Source organism: Idiotropiscis lumnitzeri, chromosome 19, assembly GCF_059441095.1.
Source record: "Idiotropiscis lumnitzeri isolate Australia: NSW breed Sydney's pygmy pipehorse chromosome 19, RoL_Ilum_1.0, whole genome shotgun sequence".
NCBI lineage: Eukaryota > Metazoa > Chordata > Actinopteri > Syngnathiformes > Syngnathidae > Idiotropiscis > Idiotropiscis lumnitzeri.
In genome coordinates, this window is record NC_142409.1 from 11092888 (window position 1) to 11109674 (window position 16787).

Below are 16787 nucleotides of genomic sequence, written 5' to 3' on the forward strand. Positions count from 1 at the left end.
ACAGTCAAGCAGAAAAAAACTGAAAATTACGTAAATGCCTGGAACAGTATTTTACTTTTATTAATATGGTAAGCATGTTTTTCCACACAAGGGGGAATTAAGTCAAGACAAAAAAAAGTCCGAGCAATGATACGTTGCAATAACCCAGTAACGTATTGTTACAGTGTCTTACATATAAAGACAAAGTTCTTTGAAAAAAAACTAAGCATTTTTTTTAATCATGGACAACTTGTAGTGTCACTAGAACGCCATCTGGTGGTGGCACTCACGAATTATACTAATAAATACATCTAGCTTTTCAAGAGATTAAATTACAGTCATGTACATGCATAAATCAAGAAAAAAAAGACCAAATATTATGAGAATGAATTCAGAATTTAACCAAGGGAGACATTTTTACACACTGTAGTTAAATCTTAGGGTCAAGTCTCATTTTTTCACCCATTAAATTTTTTTAAGCATTTTTTGCCCTAGAAGAAAGTCACAGAATTACAAGAATAAATTTCTATTTGAAGATAGAAAAATGTCAGATTTTTTTTTAATTTAGTATATTTAAAAAACAAATCACATTAAATTAACAATAGTTGCATGCAAGCAGCACTCGTGACTCAATTCAATCAATTAATTATCTTAATTAATGGAGAGACAAAACATGTTCTCTTTCTTTCTATCCTATCCACTTCACATGAAAAAAGTGGCTGATTCCTCACTGTTCCTTCCACCCGCGCAAACCGTCGGGCGCATGCTGGCGGCCCTTGATCACCAAGCTCGAGTGAGCAGCGGTAAGCCTCACAAAGGAGACGCCCCCATAAAATATCCACGTTTTATTGTTGGGATTCTGATCATACTAGAATTTGAGATCATGTTCAAAGAGTGCAAGCAGCAGGAGACAGGCCCAACCCGACAAGAGGCCAACATTCTGCAGAAGGAACGCCGTTAACGGTCGCCCGCTCCGCAAACGGCTCATCTCGGGAAGCTGGAGGACAACGAAAAGGAGGACACAAACATTAGCGCGCAAAAGAAGTGCAGAACGCGTTTAGCATTTTTTTTTTTCATAAACAGCATACATATTTGGGAGATTATTAAAGTAGCACATTGTAGGATCACAGTGTTAGCTCCAGCCAGGGAACATCTTATTGCTCGCTTCAGTCAGGTAGCATTTGGTAACTTAATCATCTCACCATCTCCACCAGTGACAAATAGAGAAAAATCCCTGCAGTCACTGCAAAGATCCACTGTTGCACATGCGCTTGGGCCGAGACGAAGAGTCCAATGTAGAGGCCAGCGAAGGCCGTCAGGGCGCTGACAAAATTCATGACCACGGCTGTCTTCACGGGGAGTCCGGAGCTCAACAGCACCGCGAAATCCCCTTCAAGAAAGAAAAGAATACGTTCAACAAGTCCTGTCTTGGCATGATGGTGCACGTCCTCACCCATCTCGTGGGGGATCTCGTGGCACAAGATGGCCACTGTGGTTGCCATGCCGGTGTCGGGCGACGAGGAGAAGGCGGCGCCCACCACCAGGCCGTCAGCAAAGTTATGGAGGCTGTCGCCGACGATCACCATCACAGCCAGAAGGGGAACGCCACGGCCTGGGGAAACAATCACCACCACGTGGGGCGTTCAAGACATCACCGCTACCACAGTATTGAACCACATTGGTCTTTGGCTTACTTTTTTGCGAGGGCGTCTGCTCTGGAGATGTTTCGGCTTCTTCATCCACAGGTCCCTGCTAGAGAAACACACTTTGAGTAGCTTATTGGTCGTATCAGCCAGGTTGCATAAAACAAACTCCAAGCTTCTGTTTTCAGCATGCTAATTATTCAACAACCTGTTATATACAATATTCTAATATATATTCCATAACTAGTCGGTCAATGCTATTGTAATACTGCCAAGTAACCACTTTGTCATGATGCCTGTGGTTATTTTGCTCGTTAAAAAAAATGAAAAGCAACAGTGGGAAAATGTGAATTTTTCCAGCCTCCCTTTTAAAAGCTCATAAAACGACAGCCCAAAACGAGCCTTACCAGCTGTATGGTCGAGATGGATTTGCCCCTCTGGGACGGACCCTCGCTGTTATCCTGAGAGTGGCTCTAAAGGGCAAGAAGAGGCAAAGCTGTGCTTGAGAATTCCAAGCGTTCTCGTCGGGAACTCACATGTCCGTGCGGAGGAACCAGGAAGGAGAAGACCCTCGCCATGAGGAAGAAGCCGTAGATGCCGCCCACCACGCCGACAATCTTCCAAAGGTAGTCCGTCTGCTCTGTGAGGTGGTCTTCGTCGTGCCCGTGGAGGCCCAGGATCTAAAAAGAGGGAACAAAAATGAACGGGAAGTCACTCGAGGGCTGGGATTGGCTGCGCATTGAACGGCCACCATTGGTTGAACGTCCATGGGGGGGGGGGCACCTGCGGGATGAGGTGAAGGAGGGCATCGCCCGAGAGGGTCCCCACGGCCAGACCCACAAAAAGCTGCAAGATGAGGTTGTACGTCTCCTGGCAGGAGTTGAAGAAGATCAGGCAGATGCCCAGCATCGATCCCAGAGTGATGAGCAGCACTGCCGCCGTGCTGTAGCCGTACCCTGCAAATATGCAAAGTAAAGATAGAGGAATAGTGTGACTGTTTAATATTTTAGGATCAGAAAAATATAAAACATCGGGAGGGGACCAATAGATCAAACGTCTCACTCTCAAAAGCAGTGGGCTGATGGGATCCTCTTGCGTTGTGCTCTGCCGAATCGCACGCATTGCCTAGCAACTGCTGGATGATAGCTGGGCACATTTGTCCAAAGTGCTCCTTGGAAATGGGCAGTTGTGGATCCAGAGCAAAAATATACACCAGCTGATTGGCTGAAAAACAGACCTGTTTGGATTTTAAAAAAAAAACAAGACCCGATGAGCTCTCTGTGTCTTTTTAGTTTTTTCGGACGTGTTTACCTGTGCCCAGTTTCCAGCTTTATGGTCCCAATTCTCCAACGAATGCCCCGACTCGTCGTGCGAGCTTCGCCTCTTCCTGTCGTGAGCGTGCGGCTTCTTTCCTTCTCCGCCGACACCGAGCTGATGAAGCAGCACCTCCAGATCTTCAAGAGGAAGAATGGAAAGAACTTGAAATAAGGGCGGTCAAGATATTGAGGAAAAAGTATGCTAAAAATATGCCGAATGAGAATACCTCACCTAAAACTTGGAGTTCACTGGTGCGATTGAGGGAGTGAAAGATGTAGTTGGTAAAGAAAGCCGGCGGAGGGAGGTTCCTCTGAGCGAAACATGGACCCTGCAGGAGGTGACTGATGACGGCAGCAGATATTTTGGCTACGGACGTCATAGCGACACCTTCTCTCATGCTGATGTCTTCAAGCAGATGAGTGACGTCAATACACTGGGCGTGAAGGAGCAATAAAACCACTTCAGTTTCTTCCATCTGGTTTGGAACAGTAAAACCCCGTTCTCCGTTTCTTACCTGAAGTTTGGAGATCGTAGAACTTTCCTGGCTGGAGGCGATGTGATGCCGGTTGATGATTTGTACAATGCTCTCAAGTTCACCCAACGAGAGGACATCGCTGTCCTCCTCCGCGTGGAGATCGGTAAGAGCACGAAGGTAGAACTCGTAGCTACGGACGGGCGAAGAAGATGACAGGCACAGATGGCGCAGGTTCGCGATGTAGTACAGCAGAAGGGCGGAGAGGCGCTGGAAGTCATCCTCGGTCAAGTACGGCTTCGCGTCATCCTCCAGCACGGAGAGCGCGACGTCCGGCGGCAGGCACTGGCAGAAGAAAAGCAATTGAGGTCATTCCGTTCCCATCTTGGCACCTTATCGACATTTCTTCTTTTAAGTTACAACCAAGCTGTTTCTGTCTAGTCATCAGAAACTGTTCCAGTAAGAGTTCACTTCTGACCATTTTGTCCTTGAAGGTATAATATAAGATGACGTACCTTTTTAGGATTAATTGTTGGATTTAAGCGGAACTGGGGCTGAAAAGGTTCCAAGCGATGAAACAGAACCTGTCACAGCAATCACAACCTATAGGCCTGAAAACGGACTTGGCCTCCCAGTGTTCCCAGTGGAATGAACCTTTACATTGTACCCAGCGATTCTCGCAAACATTCATTGTATTTGGGTTGAAGGAGATTGTTGTCAACCCAAGGAAAACTGTAAGAGGGTTGGTGAAACTAAACTTTGAGAGCATGCGCTTGAAAAACAAAAGAATTGCCAAATCTCCTAGAGGACTCCTTTCGCAATTGTCGGGCCACCTTGTACTGACGTGAAGTAGCCCCGAGTCCACGTTAGGGGTTTCATCGTGTCAAACGCGGGGAAGCCCCACAGAAAGCCACTCAGCATGAATGAGCCAGAAAGGTCAGGAACTTAAGCCTCACATTCCAGTCTTGACAAATAAAAAAAAATAGTTTTTTTCAGGAGTTAAATTGTTTTGGTGGAGATGGGCCTACCTCGTCACAGACCTCCAGAGAGGCTCCAGTCCTCTCTGGGCAGTTCACAGCCAGAAGAATCGCAGAGACCAGGACACCGATGTGTTTCTTCTGGAGCTGCGCCTCTTCATCCTGACTGGACGGAAGATCCAAGACTCTGAGGACGTCGCGAAGATTGGACTCCGCCTGGACTCTCCCCAGCAGACACATCAGCAGCAGCAGAAAACGAGGAACCGCAAATCCCCGGGAGCACATGTTGCCGTCGAGGTCTTCCTGAGATGAGGGGACCATCCAAACGCGGAGTCCGAAGGACGGCGGGGGGGGGGGGGGGGGCTTGGCGGTCACCCTCCGCTTGAACTAACCCTTACAGTGCAGCCAAAGCCGGGCCTCTCGGTCCACAACAAAAGGATTAGTGCAGCCAGTCAGAGAGCACGGGGGCAGGGAGAAGGCGGCGGGGGGTGTGGGGTGTGTGTGGGGGGGACATAATTAGTATTTAGAAGAAAAAATGTTTGGCATTGGAGGCTGGGGAAAAAATGTTACATGAATTAAAATCAAGGTCATTGCGATTGCTTCATGAGACACAGCACATCTCGTACAAGCCTCCTGAAAATCATAACAGAACATTTTGCGAATGATCTCCGAGTCATGACGTTTTTGTCCTCACAACACTTTTGAACGTCCTCCCACTCCCACTCGGTCAAACCGACCGAGCACAGTGAGGAATGTTTGCGAAGCTTCTGAAAAGTCGAACTCTACCTGTCCGTAGGTGACAAAAGTCCACTTGGCAGAATTTCGGGTCCTGCAAAAAAAAAAAAAAAAAGGTAATTATTGGAAGTAAACTCTGGAGGATTAGTTGCCATGGAGAGAGTTGCCTGGTGGGAAATTTGGTACCTGCTATTGAAGATGACGGAACGGCAGAGATGCCCAAAGGAGAAATATATAGCTGGCTTTTGATATCCCGGTGTTGTTTAGTGGGACACAAACATCAGTAATCGGGCCAGTTGTAGTATTTTCAGCGCAGAGGCCTGATTGTGAGACGTCTCTAAAAGATGATCCTGTCGTGCGGGCTGAGTTGAAGGGAGTTCTCGTTCCCAGTTTTACAGGGGAGAAAATGACCATTTTCATTTTCAATCTATAATTTCTTTTATTGAATCTATTTACAATGTCAGCCAGTGGAAAAGACACAGAAAAGTCTGGCCAATAAATTTCACAAAAACATCTTTAGATTATCTTTACTCTTGAAGCGCTGTTTTGTAAGAACAATTAAAACAAAATTTTGATTCTTCAAAGTGAAAAAAAAAACAAAAAAAAAATCCTATGTACACTTTTAAAAATCACATGTTTTGGAGTGTTATTTAGTGCAGTTCCAGAACTCACGTAGATTATTAAAATTAAAAAAAAATTGAGTTTTTCATTAGCACAGATTAGCGCCTGCTTACGCTTGTTCATTCTGCTCAATGTTGCCAACCAGGCTCTTGGTGTCCACCAAAGCTCGGATGGGATTATTAAAGTACAACTTGTTGATGAAGGTGGACTCCCCCGAAGGCGAAAGGGTGGATATCTTTTTTCGGCAGAGCAGGAAAGCGACCAATCCCGCCAGCGCCAGGACCGCCAGCACTGCGGCCACGCTGATCCCAGCAGAGTTATTTGACGCCTTTTCCGTGATATGAGCTATAAAAAAAAAAATGGAGAACGTAAATATTGAACAGAATTGAAAGTTAAAAAGTACTGTTTGTTTTCAATACTCACCAACAGATGGAGGCTTTTCTGTCGGCGTGATAACTGGAAAAAATTGGCTTGGCATTAGAGCTCTTTTTACAAAGCATGTTTTTTAAAGTCGTCCTCCACTAGGGGGCGTATGAAGTTCTGATAGGTAAGAGCAAATACATGCGCGACAAAAACTCTCCTAACAACCAGTGCTAAACTTCCTTGACCAATTGCTATGTTCCTATTCATGAGGGCCTTGGTACAAAGTTACAAAAAAAATAATAATAGACAACCCAAAGTTACAAAAAAAAAAAAAAATAGACAACCATGAATGGGTTGCTGACAGAGATTTAAAAAAAAAAAAAAAAGCGAAATTGTGAATAGCAAAACGCAAATAGGTGAGGGGTAAGTTTATGTGAGGAACAGAAGGGGCCCTGGACAGAGCCCTGGGGAACTCCTGAATTGACTGGGGCTTACTGGGAGGTGAAGTATTGAAAATGAAAGAACCACGTGAGGTCACAGCTAATGAGAACTTACTCTACCTTTGGGTGTTTTGCAGATGTATGAGCGATATCTTCTGCAGCTGGTGGTCTTCCATTTCCCGCTATCGGAATGGACGTCCACGCACGACTCGGATGCCGGCATGCCCGCCTTCCAGTTGGTGTAGTCCACTGCACTGTTGTCAATCCACAACCACTGACCTTTGACAAAGAAACTCTCATAGTTAGCCCCATTCGGAATGGCCATGCGGAAACGGTGGCCGAGTGCAATTCTTACTGTCGTGGGTTTTGTACAAGCCGATCCAGAAACTCTTGGCACTGTCCTGCAGGGTTTCCAGGTTTTGCTGTATGAAAAGACTCTCCTGGGGATCCTCAATGCTTGCCAGAGATGCCCCTGAAGAACAGCCAATCAAGCACATCAGAAGTGATGATAAATAATAAAAAAAAAAAATCCCAGCATACCCATTTTCAGACACTCCACGGAGGCGTGGGCCCAATTGTCCACAAGTGAGCTGAGGAAGGCGTAACAATGACCCCGGAAGGGGATCCAGTTTATCTTCTTCTTTGATTCCGGACAATTTCCGGCCATCTGAGGAGGCTCTGTGGGTGCCAAATCTACAAAGAAGGAAGTGATTGCAGAGTCGTTACGATGGCGGCGAAATCCGAGCAGAGTTTTTTTATTCCCGGACCTGGCGAGCTCTTGCAAAGCGAGTAGTAGGTGTCGCTGCACGCCGCAGTCTTCCACGTTTTGTCCACGTCCATGTACACGCAGCCGTAGTTGCTCTTGGGCTCGTCTTTGCCCCATTTGGTGTACGAGAGGAACCAGTTGTCCATCCACTTGAAGCGACCTCCCGTCTGGACAATGCATAATGAGAAGCTCAAGAAAATTCTATGACATTTTGGTAAGAAAGAGGAGAAATATGCTTGGCACGAAGGGACAGGTGTGGTTATGTTGCGGTTTGTGTTTGAAAATGCGCATGATATTCTGCTCTCGCGTCTCCTTTACCACATTGCTGTTGAGGCCGATCCACACAGGCTCGTTGAACTTGGAGATCTGCAGCGTGACGTAGGCTTGCGCCACGGGGTCGAGTACGCTGGCCAACTCGGCGTCGTCCGCCTGGCACTGCCTGCGCGCCTCGTCCCAGCGCATCTTCTTCGTCAGCAGTTTGTATGAGTCGTTGCCCAGCTTGTAGAAGGCCTTGGGCGACACCGTGGTGGCCACGGGCTCGATCTGGGAATCTTGGGAGACGAGTCACATTAGTCGGTTGATTGCTGACCCAGATTGTAATTAGAATAGTTTCAACATTTTTTAAGGAATATTGAGAGAATAAAATTTTATTTTCATTTTTTTAAGTGGAATTGCAGATTTTAGAGTCAGTCATACACACACACGACTCAATTTTCCCCCAAAAAATGTAATTAAACCCAGCAGATGAATAAGCTAACACCAAATTATTTAGCCACTGACCAAGGTTCCTTTTACAGATAAAGCCGCGCTTTTCTCCACAATCGTCCACCTTCCACACTCCCATTTGTTTCGGAATGCTGCCTACCATCATCACACAGTCAAAAACCTGCTGAGAAAGAAAAACAACGCTGCCTTGAGAAATGAGAAGCTAACATATCATGGACAACACCGCTAACATGCTAATGGTTAGCATTGCTAGTCGCAGTATTGAAAATCTTAACACAAAGATGGTGGAAGAACACATGCAGACAGCCAATATTTGGCATATATTCTTTATCCTCTGAAAAAAATGGAAGACCTCGTCCATGAAGGAGTAGCGTCCGTCCGGCGTGGACGTCGGATGCCCTTTGGCCCAGTTTGTATACGACATGCCTCGGCCGTCCGTCCACACAAAATGCATTTCCCAGTTGATGTCGTTCATGCCGAGCCACAGGTCCTCCCCGTATGTCAACATCTGCGTGGTCAGGAACGCTGGACGAATGACATTTGGGGATTTATGATCAGACACATTTATCGGGAGTATAGGTGCAATTTTTTTTTAGCGGGGTGGATGAATTTAACCTGAACAAGCCTTTGGGGAATTTAAAGTCATCTCCACGTGCAAACGAGTTCGGGAAGAATTAAATGCACAAACTGATATCATGTGACACAAGGCATCATGTAACATTTTAGGAGTCGGACATTTCACAAATTCTCAAAGCATTGAGTCGATCGCAACATTTCGCCTCTCATCTGAGCAGGTGACAACCGCTCATATAAGGTGAAAGTTTATGTTGCGATCGATCCAATGACATGCGAATGAAACAATCTGGATGGATGAGAAAATTCACAGGTTGCACAGAAAAAAAAATGACTTAATGGTAAATGATGCAGGAATAAGCGGAGGATTACTGAAAGCGATAAAACGAGGACCGGGCGTACCTTGCTCCCTCTCGTTGACGATAGACACCAGATTCCCGCCCTGGTTTTTGCAGTACTCCCTGGCGTCCACCCACGTTTTTTTGTCGGCGCCCACAAACTTGAAGCACTGTGCAAATCAGATAAGAAGTCAAGACGACCAAAGAAATAAATCAGCAAAATTCTCACTTGTTTTCACACGCGAGAGGGAGGACTTCTAAGAGACGCTCGGCAGTTGGCTAAACAGTTGCGCTAACTTTTGTTCTAATTTCACCGAAACGTGTTTCTTGTCAAGCTTAACTGTTCGCATATATGTTGATAGTTCCTTTTTTTTTTGTTATATTTTGAAATTGCCCGTTTTATTCGCTCAAGCTGTTGTCACCATCATGTCACGATTGAGAGCCTCATTTTGTGGCGGCTGTTGACTTTTCCCCCGAATTCCTCCTCCTCACGCTTACCTTGCCTTGGAATGCCAGCCACTCCGGCGCGCAGCCGCCCTTGGGCTCAGCGGTGGGCATCACGGTGGTGTTGACGAACAGGCTGCTTCTTTTGCATATGGACGGCAGCTCCATGCCGCAGTTGATGTCGTTCCAGAAGCCTTCGGTAGACGTTTACGAAATAGTTTCAGAATTTGAGACTTCAAGTGGGAATGCTTTGAGGAGGAACGTTGCTGTGGTTGCTCAAAAGACGATGATATTAAACATTTCCGTGGCATTGACTATTTTTCCTCATTTAAAGATTTTTTTTTCATTTCCAGCTTTTGCTCTCTTTGCTAAATTAACCATTGTGCAGGGTGGAAAATTTTTTTTTTTTTTGTGAAGCACTGTTACCAGTAAACAGCGCGCTGATCTTAGCTTACCCATGCTCTTGTATATGCTCACGCAGTTTTCGTCATTGTTGGCAAAGTTGGGTTCATTTTGTTCCCACGCCGTGTATGTCACCGGAGTTTCATCCAACCAGCTGGAAGGACAAAAGACAATATTTATATATATATATATATATATATATATTTATTTATTTATTCTTAAACGATGAAATATGTATTTTGGATTACCTAAAGGAGTGGTCTAGATTGACAATGAGGCCGATGTAGTACTGATTGTCGGGGCCCTTCACGATCTGTCTCCACAGGAACCTTCTCTCGCTGTCCCCCGTGATGACGGCCAACTCCGCGAAGTTCTTTTTGCAGAAGGCCCGTGCGTCCTCCATGGGCTGCTCATCCATGTTGATGAAGTATTGCGAGTCGTTGTAGAGCAGCCAGCCGTCCTCGGTGGTGTTGAACGCTGCTCAGCCGCGGGGGGATCGGCAGAGGATATTTTTTAAAGCCATAATGTGGACAATCTTTGATGGATTTTAACTATTGAAAAAGTCATTCATCCCCCCCCCAAAAAAAAAAAAAGATTTATATAATTTGGGGGAAAAGTTGTAATGTTATCCTTCCAAAATTACAACAATTTTAGTCTTACTTGGCATGATGAAGACGGGCTCGGGTTTAGGAGTCACACCTGCAAATATGACAAGGCATCAAAAGGACACCTTTCATTATTTACGGACATGAGGTGTGGCGCTAATAGAATTGCGTGCGTGCGTGTCACCTTTGTTTATCTGGCAGATCCAGTCGTTGTAAAACTCGCAGTGTCGGTCATTCCAGTGTCGTCCGTAGTAGGTTTGAACTTCCGTACAGTGCTCTGCGTCGTTGTAGTTGTTGGGCTCCCCGTAGCCCCAGTTTTCAAAACCGTACTACAGCACAGGGCTTACTTTTATTAGTGGTAGTATTAATAATAATCATGAGAATTTGTGACATTTGAACAATAATATTAAGGCCACACTGAAAAGAAATTAGGATTCAAGTCGTAATCTGAGAAATAAGTGACATATTTAAGAAAAAAAATCTACTTTTTTGTTTTTAAAATCAAAATGATGTCTTTGTCAAAATGACTTTTTCTAATAAGACAATCACTTTTTACCTTCAACATATACCTATTTTATTCTGAATATAGGACTTTTTTCTTGAAAATATGGAACTTGACCCCAAAGATTTATGACAACTGTTCAGTGATTTGCTCAGTGTGCCCTGAACACTACTTGGTCCCAAAAATACCATTATAAAAAAAATAAAAATAAATAAATAAAAAATAAATAAAAGGGGCTACCCACTGGCGATCCGTCACTCCAGACAAAACCCTCATTGGTTCCGAGTAGGCTGAGTCCGATCCAGGCTGCGTCTGACGAATGGAACCTTAACGGCAGCACGGCACCTTAACATACAAGCTAAATTGATTGCGTGAGCGTGTGTGTGCTTGCGTTTACGTACTCCGCATTGCTGAGGTCCTGAGCTCCGTGTATGCTCATCAGGTCTCCATCGATGGCCCTGCAGAAGTCCTTTGCTTCATGCCAAGTCTTCTTCAGGTCCTTCGACTTTTTGTAGAGCTTCAAACCAAGGTTGTAACAGTTTGGGATTTTAATTTTTCCCTTTTCGATTAGTTTTAGTTTTTTTCTAAAATATATTGAATATTGTTGAGTTCCGAGTCTTGTGTCACAAAGTAAAGTAAGAAACAATTCTTAAATGACTTTTTGACACGGTAACCTGAGACACGCGCTCACCTTGAAGCAGACGTTCCTGTTGGCCGCGGGCGTCCAGCCGTAGGCGCAGCTGAGGGCGGGCGTGGTAGGTGGCACGACAGTCACTTGGACGCCCTCCGCAAATTTTTTGCAGATATACTTCTCCTTGCTGCTGCAGCTGACCACGTCCCACAGGCCTGCAGACGTCCCCGTCGCCAGGGCAACGCAGCCCGCCTTGCGGTCTGTTGTTCACAATGACAGGTTCATTTTTTTTCTTACGTTGGCTTTAATTTTAATGCCTTTTAAAAATGATATATTTAATTTAAGAATAATAATAATAATAATCTTATACAATTGGAGTCGTGTACCTGGCATGCCCACGTTGAAATGAGTGAAGGAGACTTTCCTCTGGCTGGTCCAAGTGAACGTGTGCGTGCCTTCGTTTTTAGAGAATCCCGTCCAGAAGTACTTCTCCGGCCTCAGGCCCACCAGGCTAGTCAGGAAGGCGTTTTCGTACCTTTGGAAGGAACAAATAAAGTCATTGAAGCACGATATGAGGAAGTGATAAAAAAAATCATACCTGTCGGCCACATCTACGAGGTTTCCTCCATCCTGCGAGCACGTCTGCTTTGCCCCGTCAAATGTTTTCTTCTCAGCTCCAATAGTGTAACAATACGAGCTGTACCTGAGTGACCCCTAAGAAACCAACAACAGTGTTATGCATTTTGTTAGAAAAAAGAGCTTTTGAGATTTTGGCGGATGTCTCACGAGCTTGCATCCCGGGTTGCTTTCATGGTGAGTTCCTTCGGCCGCTTTGGAGGAGGCTTTCTTCTTACAAATGTATCCGTATTCCTTCTCGCACATTTGGTCGGCCCACCTGCCATCCTAAAAGGACAAGCGGACCCTTTGAATTGTTTGAATTTGTACTCTGGCTTCCTCCCACATTCCAAAAAAAAAAAAAAAAAAGCATTTGCCCACCTCTCCCCGCATGAGTACGCAGTCTTCCTGCATGTTGGTGGCATGAGTGGGCTCGTTCATCATCCACTGGGTGAAGGTGACCTGCGAGCGGTCGGACCACTCGAACAACATCTGGCTCTTCTGGTCGTTCAGGCCGATCCACAGCATATCCGTCGCCACTGAAAATGATTTTTTAGCTCTCTTCAAAGATTTTCGGACTTGCTTAGGCCGACAACGCTCATGCGACTTACAGTAACCGGACCGGGCGATGATGAAGCTCTGCTCTTCGATGTTTTGAATGCTGACCAGCTCGCCGTCATCCCGGCGGCAGGCGGTCAACGCGTCCTTCCACATTTTCTTGCTCCTCTCAATGAAGTAACAGTTGCCGCCATAAGGGACCCAGTGGTTGGGGCAGAAGCTGGGCTGGTTAACTGCATCCAAAAGATGAGGGTGTTATTTGACCAAAAGTCAAGTCTCTGCAAGAATGCGTTCCACAGAAATTATTTTACTGGGCGGTGGAGGAAGACTGGTGGAGTTCCCTTTGCGGCAAATGTATCCCAGTTTCTTGGTGCAGGTGCTGGTCTCCCATTTAGAGGCCTTGCCGGTATTTATGGTGGCGCAGTTCATTCCAGGATCGGAAGAGGGATGACCTGCAGGTCGGAAAACGAGTTACAGATTAGTCCACTTGTACACGACAAATGTCAACAATAATAAGAATTCTTAAATTCAATTTCAAATGGGTCAAGCTTCCTTTATGTCACCGATTCGTACCCATTCAAAATTTGGGTTCAACTTTCAAATGAGTCTATTTGACGCGCAACGCAACATTGACCTCCAATTCTGGAATTACAAAATATAGAATGACGGATCTTAACTGACCTGGTGCCCAGTTTAAATATCGGAAGGGGTTCCCGTTACTCCACTGCCATCCCCCGTCGTAGTCCAAACTGTTGAGTCCGATCCACAGGGCGCTCCCCAACGTGCTGGTCAGTCCTGCGTAGAGTCAACAAGCGTGTCAGCCCACATGGGAGTTTGTCGTCTGTTTTGGTGGCACCTGAAATGTAGGACTGCTCGTGGAGCTCCACGATGCTGAGCAGATCGGCGCCTTGCTGCTGGCAGCTTTTGCGGGCCTGGTGCCAATTCAGCACGGCCAGGGCGTTGCGCTGGTACTGGACTCCCGTCACCGGGTCGGTGTCCCAGCCGGACGACGCTGCCATTTAAATTGACACCACAGAACAAATTGAGAATCTTAGAAGCAGTTGTTTTACCTTATTTGACTTTTATTGATGCATTTTCAGACTTTGAAGAAATGTTAAGGAAGGTAAAATTGTGAAAAACACACAGGGAAAAAACAGTCATTAGTAACTCAACTATTAAACTTCAAGTGTTCAAGTTGTACCTGAAATGTTTGCTTCAAAATGGGTCAATTTGACGCGTTCAACTTTAAAATGGGTCTACAGTTGACAAAACCAAAAAAATATATATAAATATTTCCAATGGGGGGAAACTGGCGGTCAAACAGCTTGCGTTGTTCTCTTTTTAAGTTAATCTATTTATTTGTTTTACAAAAAAAAAAAAAATCCGCCACCTGTTATTATTTTCCCCTCTCAGCAACCGCAATTTACAATGGATCAGTTTGACCCGCAACATAACAGGAGGGTAAAATGCACACGCGCTGATTTGACTTCATTTTGCAGACGTTGCGGAGGGGATGAGAGGACGGTGGGAAGAGGAAAACAAAGACTGCTGACAAGTCAGGACGGGGATGTATGTTGTTCTGTCACGGGGGTCATGACCCTCAATTGTTAGCGCTGACCTCTTTCAAGTCAGAAAACCACACAAAAACAGTGGCGTTTGAAATGCAAGACTTCTTTGTCATACGGAATTATTATCCAATTTTTTGCGCCTACCTGAGGTTGGACAGAAGCCCCACTTTTTGTCGCTGTTGTAGTTGGCCTTGGTGGCGCACCACAGCTGCCCGTCAGAACGGCCCGCCTTCGTGCACTCCGAGTACCACTGCTCACCAAATTTGAATGGGAACAGACAAGGGGTGCCAAAGGAGTTCCCCCCGATGGTGAAAACCTCTGCGGTGGGGAACAGATAGAGCAGTGGCTCATATTATGCAATCATATGGAAGTAATATTAGACAATCTTTGCATCCATCCATGTTGCGAAAGGGAGACGCAAACGTGCCATTTTGTTCAACGGGTCGGTGAGGCAAATCCAAACATTTTGTGGTTCGGACCGCTCGAAATCGTCTATTCTATGATTGTCCATGCGTGTCCTACGATTGACGGATTCCGACTCCAGCACACCTAGCACCTACCTTGGTAGCCCTTAGAGCACAGGTCCGAGTGCGTCCCGTAGATCTTCCATCGGCTCCACGTGCCCGAGCCTTTGTAGATCATCACGTTCTTCTCGTTGTGGTTGCCCCAGTTGAAGTGCAGGTCTCGGTCCCGCAGTCCAAACAGGGTCTCGTTTTTACACTGCCAGTGCTGCAGCTCGCTGGCCTCGTCGCACTCAAAGAGCAGGACCTTGACCCAGTCCTTGAGCTCCACGGCGCCCAGGCACAGGTTGAGAGAAAGGCTGAGCAGGCGGTACGCCGAGGCCCAGCGGAACTGCTGGTCCTTGGCGTGGGGATCGCACCTGGACAGCGTGACGGACGAGGCGTGGACAACCTTCACGCACTTGTTGTGGTCCTGGTTGTAGATCAGGAAGGAGCTGCTGTCTAAAGCACAGAACACAAACTCAGACATTTTTGTGCACTAGTAGACCGACTACATCTTAAAGGTGTCATTTTTTTCCCACTACTGTAGATTTCTGGCACTAATAGAACAAGTGTCTTACTAATGCCAATTTTCCACTAGTGTATGACATTTCGCCACTGTAGTAGAAAAACGACCGTGCACTAGTGGAACAGCTCTCTGTCGGGTGTATTTTTTTTCCCCATGCCTGCATAAATTTGGACTCTAGTGGACTGGTCTATCACGCACTAGTAGAGCAACCGTCTTACTAGTGACATTTTTTCCACTACTGTATGTCATTTATGTGCACTAGTAGACAGACTGCCTTACTAATGATGTTTTTTTCCACCATTGCTTCAAAAGCTGTGCACTAGTAGAACAACTAAGTCTCCCTAGTGCACACTAGTGGAATGAGTGTGGTGCACTAGTGGAACACCAGTAATCCTAGTGACTTTTTTTTTTTTTTTTGACGACTGCATGACATGTTCGTAACCTAGAAGAACGCCTATGGTGCACTAGTAGGGCAACGGTCCAACTAGTGACGTTTTTTTCCACTACTGTATGCCATTTCTACGCACTAGGAAAATCTTAATTAAGGTGCAAGTAAAATATGGTCAGCAAATGGAATAGAGGAGAAAAATCTACTAGAGTACACTCAACTATTCGTACGTAGTTACGTCCTGTCACAAGCGCGCAGTTTTGCATGCAAGAAGCCAAAGCGTCCCGATAACACGTACCGACATTGGCCGCCACGACGCCGAAGAGGCAGAGCAGCAGGGCGGCGAGGCGAGGACGCATGATGGTGGTTGTCGGCAGGGCGTCCAGTGGCGAAGTGGCGAGCAGAGTGGTCGCCGCCACCACGACTCCTCTTCCTTGGACATCCTGTCACATGACGCTCAGAGAGAAAGGCTGAGCAGGCGGCAGGAAGCCAGCAGCGAAGCGCTACTAGAGCTGAGAAAACTGACACTCGGATATTAGTAAGGGCCAATCGTAGCATTTGATCGTGAAACGGCCGTGAAGGCAGGTTGTTGCGTAGTAATAATAATCATGGGTCAGGTTGACCCAGTAGGTGTTTAATGGTCCAAGCAAGTCGGCTAAAAAATAAATCATTAATCTCATTATCGACACAACTTGAAAATTTGTTGCTATGTTTCTTTTGTCCTAAAAAACATTTATGGGTCAATGTGATCCACTGAACACCCACCCCCAAATTTTTGTGCATTTGTCATCCTTTTTCTTTCTCCCTCTATAAAACATTTACAGATCAATAAGAAAATGTGTCACTCATTTAAAATGTAATTTAATTATTCCAATTTTTATGACTATTGGAAATACCCAGAAATGAAAACAACACATTTCTGCGGCTCAATTTTGGTAAATCTCACAAACACGTCTTACGGGTCAATTTGACCCGCTTTGTAACACGGGGTTAAATGTCGGTCCTCCGTGCTTAGGACACTCAAAAAGAAGAGGATGCTTCCAAAGGGTTACAAATGCTGACGTGACAACTGTGAAGAATGTCGACCCCCCCTCC

At 45.8% G+C, this 16787-nt stretch overlaps 2 protein-coding genes across 4 annotated transcripts; both read right to left on the bottom strand.

Moving 5' to 3' along the window:
* Positions 1 to 35: 35 nt before the first annotated feature.
* LOC148318524 (zinc transporter ZIP12-like) lies at positions 36 to 4754 on the bottom strand. Of its 2 annotated transcripts, none has more exons than XM_088282905.1 (12): positions 4440 to 4754; positions 3454 to 3756; positions 3171 to 3372; positions 2934 to 3076; positions 2685 to 2859; positions 2406 to 2578; positions 2159 to 2302; positions 2030 to 2095; positions 1674 to 1728; positions 1433 to 1591; positions 1182 to 1369; positions 36 to 976 (listed from the first exon to the last, which is right to left on the bottom strand). In XM_088282905.1, the coding sequence occupies exons 1-12, from the start codon at positions 4707 to 4709 to the stop codon at positions 848 to 850; spliced, it is 2007 nt and encodes a 668-aa protein (XP_088139031.1). In that variant the 5' UTR covers positions 4710 to 4754; the 3' UTR covers positions 36 to 847. The 2 variants fall into 2 exon arrangements, with proteins under 2 accessions (XP_088139031.1, XP_088139030.1); XM_088282904.1 differs by having other exon boundaries at positions 1674 to 1731.
* A 973-nt stretch (positions 4755 to 5727) lies between these two features.
* On the bottom strand, positions 5728 to 16740 carry mrc1a (mannose receptor, C type 1a). Of its 2 annotated transcripts, none has more exons than XM_088283046.1 (29): positions 15991 to 16740; positions 14836 to 15237; positions 14420 to 14593; positions 13564 to 13719; positions 13389 to 13502; positions 13019 to 13159; positions 12761 to 12940; positions 12531 to 12688; positions 12321 to 12437; positions 12133 to 12248; positions 11921 to 12069; positions 11595 to 11794; positions 11305 to 11420; positions 11148 to 11229; positions 10586 to 10730; positions 10457 to 10495; positions 10045 to 10273; positions 9850 to 9950; positions 9449 to 9588; positions 9015 to 9120; positions 8392 to 8564; positions 8094 to 8199; positions 7632 to 7864; positions 7315 to 7480; positions 7088 to 7240; positions 6903 to 7019; positions 6668 to 6826; positions 6168 to 6200; positions 5728 to 6089 (listed from the first exon to the last, which is right to left on the bottom strand). In XM_088283046.1, the coding sequence occupies exons 1-29, from the start codon at positions 16049 to 16051 to the stop codon at positions 5854 to 5856; spliced, it is 4302 nt and encodes a 1433-aa protein (XP_088139172.1). In that variant the 5' UTR covers positions 16052 to 16740; the 3' UTR covers positions 5728 to 5853. The 2 variants fall into 2 exon arrangements, with proteins under 2 accessions (XP_088139172.1, XP_088139171.1); XM_088283045.1 differs by having other exon boundaries at positions 8094 to 8202.
* Positions 16741 to 16787: the final 47 nt, after the last annotated feature.